Source organism: Volvox carteri (assembly GCF_000143455.1).
Source record: "Volvox carteri f. nagariensis unplaced genomic scaffold VOLCAscaffold_14, whole genome shotgun sequence".
In the NCBI taxonomy this organism is placed as follows: Eukaryota; Viridiplantae; Chlorophyta; class Chlorophyceae; order Chlamydomonadales; family Volvocaceae; genus Volvox; species Volvox carteri.
Window position 1 is genome coordinate 1,039,406 of NW_003307557.1, and position 6,995 is coordinate 1,046,400.

At 55.0% G+C, this 6,995-nt stretch overlaps 1 protein-coding gene across 1 annotated transcript in view; it reads right to left on the minus strand.

Moving 5' to 3' along the window:
- Nucleotides 1-6,070, minus strand: part of VOLCADRAFT_59445 (uncharacterized protein) — a gene marked incomplete at both ends in the record, with an annotated part of 14,144 nt that extends 8,074 nt beyond the window's left edge. The window contains 11 exons of the mRNA XM_002949469.1: nucleotides 197-361; nucleotides 786-839; nucleotides 996-1,110; nucleotides 1,694-1,827; nucleotides 2,224-2,303; nucleotides 2,577-2,670; nucleotides 3,072-3,206; nucleotides 3,598-3,690; nucleotides 4,437-4,502; nucleotides 5,164-5,208; nucleotides 5,906-6,070. Coding sequence (XP_002949515.1) covers nucleotides 197-361; nucleotides 786-839; nucleotides 996-1,110; nucleotides 1,694-1,827; nucleotides 2,224-2,303; nucleotides 2,577-2,670; nucleotides 3,072-3,206; nucleotides 3,598-3,690; nucleotides 4,437-4,502; nucleotides 5,164-5,208; nucleotides 5,906-6,070 — 1,146 coding nt within the window. The remainder of the gene's footprint in view (nucleotides 1-196; nucleotides 362-785; nucleotides 840-995; nucleotides 1,111-1,693; nucleotides 1,828-2,223; nucleotides 2,304-2,576; nucleotides 2,671-3,071; nucleotides 3,207-3,597; nucleotides 3,691-4,436; nucleotides 4,503-5,163; nucleotides 5,209-5,905) is intronic.
- Between the last annotated feature and the right edge of the window lie 925 nt (nucleotides 6,071-6,995).

The following is a 6,995-nucleotide window of genomic DNA, read 5'->3' on the forward strand; positions in this document are numbered from 1 at the left end:
AGAGGGGGAGATGGAATGACACTAGCCAAAGTTATATGACAAAACGTAACTTAATCCGAAATAGATTGCCAAAGGTAGCATCGCTTGTCGAAAAGTCCAAAACATCAATATGGAGGGCTGGAGGACAGAAAAAACATACGGACCCCTCCCGCCCTCTCCCCCCCAATACGTTTCTCGCACGTCATTCCCCCCCAACCTGTCGTGTGTTGTACAGTCTGTCCCGCATGTGCGACAGCACCACTCGGAACGGCTCAGTGGCGGGTATGGGCGCCCAGAAGTCCGCGTAGTTGCGCTTCTTGCGCTCCTCGGCCACACGGGCGGCCTCGCGACTCTCCGCGGCGGCAATACGCTCGGCCAGCTCCTGTGCGCGCGCGCGCGTGTGTGTGTGTATGTGTATGTATGTATTATGTACATATGTATGTGCGGTGGAAGGGGGAGGGGAAACGAAGGGTGGGGATGGTAGGAAGCGTGAGTGCGTGTGTTTCCCTCCTAGCACGATGGAAAGCGGGGGCCCAACGGTCCGTGTGTGTTTTTGTGTTTCTTCTGTGTGCGTGTATGTGGGGACGTGTGGCGACGTGTAGGGCCGTGTGTGGGGGGAAGGGGAGAGGGAAGGGCCGTGGGAAAAGACGAACCACACGAATGAAGGGCCGTGGGGAGGGAAGGGCGTTTGATCCAACAGAACATAGTTATTGAACATCTACATTACAGCGGCGGGTATGGCGGGGGGTGTTCCCTGCCGTACCCCCCATCCTGCCGTACCCCCCCCTCCGCCACCAGTACCCCACCTTCAGCTCCGAACTGCACCTCCAGATGCTCAAGTCGAACATCAGGCTCTCCACCTACGGACGGGATTGGGGTGGTTGGGGTGGTTGGGTGGAAACCACACCGGTAGGGAGGGGTGGGAGGAAACGGCCAAAAAAGGGTTCAGGAAGGCGACGCAGAAGTAGACCTCGAAGCAAGAAGGGACGAGGAAACACATACACACACACATCTACCTGTCTGAAGTACGCGTTGACCGTCTCCAGCCGGGCCAGCACCACCACGTCCCGGGTGGTTTCAGCAGTCACGTTGGGGTTCCCATCGCGGTCGCCCCCCATCCAGCTGCCAAACCTGGGGGGGGGCCGGGGGAAATAAAGCAAGGTTGGGGTTATGGAGGACGTGTGTGGTGTGTGTATGTGTACATGTTTGTGTACGTGTATGTGTACACGTGTGTGCGCGTGTGTGTTTTAAGGTAGAAACGAGCATTACAGGCGAAGTTGCTTAACAGGCAAATGAATGCAAAGGCGGTAAAGGTGAAGGCGGAGATGGAGGTGAAGGTGCCGTTCCCCACGTCCCATGTCCCAACAGCAACCGCATTCGGTCCTTTGCTCGTCGGCAGTTGTCGGTTTTGCCGTTTGCATACTTCCCACCTATGCTCACCCCGACATACATACAGGAGATAGTGGCCCTTCACGTCCCTCAACCCCACACTTAAGGAGGAAAGCGTGTCGGCGGCCGTTCCCGTTGGGGTACAGTTAGGTGCCCCTGGCCAGCGTCAGGCCCGAATCGATGTGTAACAAATATATACGTACGTACATACATACATACATACATACATACATACATACATACATACATACATACATACATACATACATACATACATACATACATACACATGCGCACACAATCTCACACACGTGCGCGCCCTCACTTGAAGAGGGCCTTATCCAGGGGCAGCCGGGGCAGCCCCATCTTCTCCAGCGCCGTATCCACTCGCCGGTGGAACACGGGCACCACGTCGAACAGGACGGTGGAGAAGTAGCTCAGACCGCTCCGCATCTCGTCCTGCGCTCAAGGGGGGGTGGGTGGGGGGAGGCGGGGGATGGGGGGTGGGGGAAAGAGTGGGCTGGGGGAAAGAACAGACGAACCTAAGGAATGGCGGCGGGCTGGCGGGCGGGCCCGTGTTAGGGTAGGAAGAGGAAGACCAGGGCCAGTGGGTGGGTCAAGGGAATGTGTAAAAACTTACTTGCAAAAGCACTAAGAGAGTGCGAAAGATGTGCATACATACATATATACGGCAGCACGGGAAGGAGCCATTGGGTGGCGAGCGCACGTACGTACAGTACGGAAACAAGGAGTTGCCGTAGGAGCCCGCTCAACCAGGCCAACAGACATACAGACAGACGGGAAGCCGAAGGGCCATTTAGCATTCAGCCACTACTATCGCGAAATGGACCCCACCTGCGGTGTTGGTTTGGATCTCCGAATCTCATCCGTGCGCCAAGCCGCTTGTACGGCAGCACGAATAGCCTCCAGCGTCTCTGACGGTGTAAGGGAGCGGGGAGAGTGATAGCGATGTGTGTGTGTGTTTATGATATAGAATGTGTATGTGCGTACGTATGTATGTAGCCTAAGGAGCGCAAACGTTCCCTAAGCTGCATACATACCCAGGCATTAAACTCCGCCCCGGGGGGAGAGAGAAACTTAAGACATTACACACACATACATACAGATACACATACATACTCAAACTCACACACACGAGCAAGTGAACACAACCCCATCATGGCCCCGCTGTACGGCTCAGATCTCACCAATCTTCTCGTACTCGCTCATACGCTTGGAATGCAGCGTATCCAGCTCCCGCCGTACAATGGCGTACTTTTTCAGCAGGCTGGCGCGGAGGGCCTTACGGTGAGAAAGAGAGGGAAACAACCCGAGGCGAGGATTGGGGGGGGGGGCGGAGGAAGGGGCAGGTTTGGTAGCTCGTACACATATAGTACGGCACATACGACGTCTACAAATACGCGCCAAGGTGCTCAAACAGCGTCTCAAGAGGCCTTTCCAGCGCGGCCAGCTGCTACAGGAGGAAGGAAGTTACTCGTACTTTGCAAGAGAGTCGGGGAGTGGGGGGATATAACAAAAATAGACACGCACTAAGAGAAAAAAAGGACACGATCGACGACACCGACTTCGCCACTAATGCGGTTTAGAACCCCTACCCCGCCCCTACCCCGCCCCTACCCCGCTCCTACCCTCCCGTCCCCTCCCAGCACAACCGTGCTGTGTTTTTCATCCTTTTCATGTACCTGGGTGGGGTGCGCGGTCAGCACCAGCTCCACCGTCTGGTTGCACAACGTGTCGTACACCTGCTGCGGCGTGAGGCCGTTGACCGCGGTCAACTTGAGCAGCGAGTGGTTGGTGTCCCGCGTGGGCGAGTCCATCTGCAGCGACGAGGGGGAGGAGGACGAGCGGGACGAGGAGGGCGAGGAGGAGGCACCGAATGAAAGACCGTAAGAGAATGAAGAAAAGCTGAAGGGGGGAAATTAGCGAATGGGGGAGAAAAGGTGCACACGCCGGAGAAGGAGAACAACACGGGCCGCTTCGTTTTTGTCGCTGCCATACACTCCACATTACCCCCCTTTTCCCACACGCACCCACACACCCACACATAATACCAAAGCGCGTGCCTGACCGTACGGGTGTAAGACGAACCACCAGGGGGGGGGGGTACTTGGGAAGGTAAGAAGCGATCAAGCAAGCAATCGCTTGGGAGGAAACATCAGACCGGCAGCAGCTGTGTTTTCCCCCCAACCCACTCCCCCCCCCACCCACCTCCCCCAGTCGCACTGCCCGACCGATCTGGCTGCTGTTGACCTCCTCGGTCAGGTTGTGCAGGTTGAGCATGTGGCTGAAGGAACTGGCCACCTGCACACACAAGAGGAGGAGGGGAAGGAGAGAAGAGCGACCCGCGGGTCGGTCAGTTCGGGTATGGGGTAACGAGGAGGAAAGAATGTCGAAAACGACAAAGAACTAATTCCAAATGCAAATCTTAAAGTGCGAGCGCGAGTGCACATCGGGGAGGTCATTGCATGGGGATAAAGACGGGTGGCGGTGACCGAGAGAGAGACAGACAGACAGACAGACAGACAGGAAGGAAGGAAAGGAAAAAGAAACATGTCCCAGATCGCCGACTCACAAGCCCTATGTTGGGCACCAGGGGGGTTCAGGGGGGTTCAGGGGACGCAATGAAGCACTGGCGAATGAAGCAGATACCATAGATAGAGAGGTTTGAGGGGGGTGAGGGCCGAGGCAGGGCGGTGTGCAGCTGCGGATAGGGACCGTGCCGGGGACATGAGAGGGTTAAAACATGTCAACTACTTTGCACCGTGACGGTGGTGCGTGTTTCTTTATTTTATATGCTACGTACTGAAAGTAGTGCAATACACGTGCTTTCGAGGGACAGCTTCTTTGCCTCCTTGAACAATGGGAAAAGCTCATCAGTGAACGTCTGGACAAACGTCGCCAGTGCGTACGGCACACACCGCCACGTGCAGCAGCAGCAGCATTGCGAGGCTGGACACGGCACTCAGGAACAGTTTCCCACAGCTTCTTTTCCCTCTCCAATCCCACCCTCCGCCGTTACGGCATTGTCCCACACTAGACTGCCTTACCAAGATCCGCTCCTCGGGTTTAAGATCCGTGACGTACTTGACCAACAGCTCAAAATCCGAATCCGACTGAAATCCAAGCAGCATGGTGGCGAAAAAAGGGGGAAAAAAGGGGTCGAGAAACACCGAGTATGCAGCAAGAGGGTGGCGCAGGGGGAGCCCGTTTTAAAAGGGCGGTGGTGGGATGGTGACACTGGCCGGACTTTGCGATTTGGGTTCGTGCCATACTGGCAAGACACTGGCAATTTGGGTTTGTGCCATTTCGATTATCCATATACTGTGGAGGAGATTTACAAAAGGAAAAGTAAATCCCATCGGATCTCGCCGTACTCGCCGTACACATTTCCTCACTCTCTGGCAATCTCCCAGCTCTCCCTCCGCCCCAACCCCTTCATCTCCGCCAGCTCAAACCCTACTTTACACAGCACGGACACTTCGCCGCACTCCGGCTGAGGAGCCCGAAGAGCCCTCCTCCCTTATTGCAGGGTGCCGTACATCATCGTACATCGTCGTACATTAGAAAATCGGATGGCGAGGCCAAGAGGTTCCCCTCTGTCTAATGCGGCAAATGTGGGTTGGATTCTTCTAGACATCATATGAATCCGGATCATAAGCCGGGCCAGAGGAATTCCACACTGGGTTAAGCAGCTTCCTCCCCGCGGCCTCACCGTCTTTACGCAACCACCCATCAAACGCTGCAAACAGTCCCACCCGTGCCACTTCTGCGCACCTGACTTGTGCACCACGCCTGGCTCAAGGCGTAGATGACATCAACCTTGAGGGATAGCAACAGCAACAGCAAGAACAACAACAACAGCAGCAGCAGCGGCGGTCGCGGTTACAGCAGCAATAGGGCAGCCGGGTGACACGAAAGCATTTGGGTCTCTCTTAATTTCTCTTTCCGCTAGATAGTTGTTTGCCGCCTCCCTCCACGGATTTGCAGCATGAGTTAACAAACGAAGACGGCCCGGGGCCAGCGGGGGCCTCAGCCACAGGAGCTCGCAAATGGGTCAAGCGGGTTTCCTAACAGGGGTGCACATAAGGCCCGTGTGCCTTTTCGTTAAAGAGCCCCCACCCTTTTCGGGGGAAGAGGAAGGGAAGGCAGGAACGGCCCACGAGGGTTCCCCGGACCACGTCCAGGTCATAAAAGATTTACAGACAGTGACATGAAATGAGGTCATGTGAGTGAAATGTTTTGCATGCAACGGGGGTCAAGCTGATTGTAGGAGTGCTGATGTCGAAGTGGGGTTTGGGACACACGGACAGCTACACTGCGAGCTCAAGCGTGCACCGGTACAAAATCTGTACCGAACAGGTTTCAAAATATATTTATAGCGCGTTACAGTAATGAAATCTAGCCGGAAGCCTTTGCAAGCCCTTGGCCTCTAACGCCCGCAATCGCCGACAGCCCCTGCCAAGAAGCAGCACGCTGACGCGAGCGGGCATATCCTAGCAATAATTAACAAGCTTACCTTCGCCGCTAAATTTGGATGATGGTGGCGCAGGATGGAGAAAAAGACCTGACGGAGAAGGCTATCATCGTCACGCAGTCCAGTAAGGAACTGTCCTGGACCAGCTCGAAGCTCAGATGGGATACGATAGTTCATTCTTCCTTGATTTAAGGAGGATAGCTGCATCGTAGAGATCCAGAGTAAGCTTCAATTCCTCCGACGGAAACCCTGAGGAAACCCTGAGCAGCACGAATGGCCGTCAATGGTAAAACTCTACGTCAGAGATTTATTGTGTTCAGTCCGGTGTGGGAATTCTGTGGGGCGGCGTGCTGGCGATGGTTGCGCAGTCTCAACCCCCACGTGGTGCGCAAATTCAACAAATAAGGGCCCTCAAAATCAACTTGACAAGCCAACGCGGGCATGTGATCCAGCCAGCGGGCATCAAAGATAGGCAGTCTTCTGAGTTTAAGCTGCATTGCCGACGAAGTCTGCCGTACACGTCTCCAACCCTAGTCGAAAGCGAGCAGGGCCCCATTGTCTCACTGTGAAGCTGAGTGAACCATGTGAAATTGCTGACGATTTTGATATGAAATCTGTAATGATATGACGTGCCATGAGAGCGCAGTAGCTTAATCTCCTTCTTTAGCGTAGCCCAGAACAAATGGGAGGACCTAGCGGACAGAAAAACAAGGTGAGATATAAATTTAATTCATTTATTAGCTATTCGACCATCACCAGTTTGCAACGCCGGCGGCGGCGGTCATCCGTGGCTTTCTATGGTCTCCATCCAGGTCTCCATGCAACAATAAAACAATCATTAACGTATTCCGTTTGTTGTATTGAAGTTACATCTTGCCTGTCGACTCTGCCCGGCGTTGTCTGTCTCCTGCGCCCCCGAGCTGCGAAAACCCCGCCGCAAACATCCCGAAACAGCAGAACCCGCGAAAGCTCTCGCCACCAATCCACTCTCCCCTCTTCCACTTACGTCCTACTCCCCTTGGCCCCGAAACCCGTCTGGTCATCCAAGTGAGGACTACTTCCGCTTCTCACCGCTCTTGCTTCTTACCCCAGCAGCCCCCCTAGCCCCTAGCTCCCCCCCCCCCCCCACACA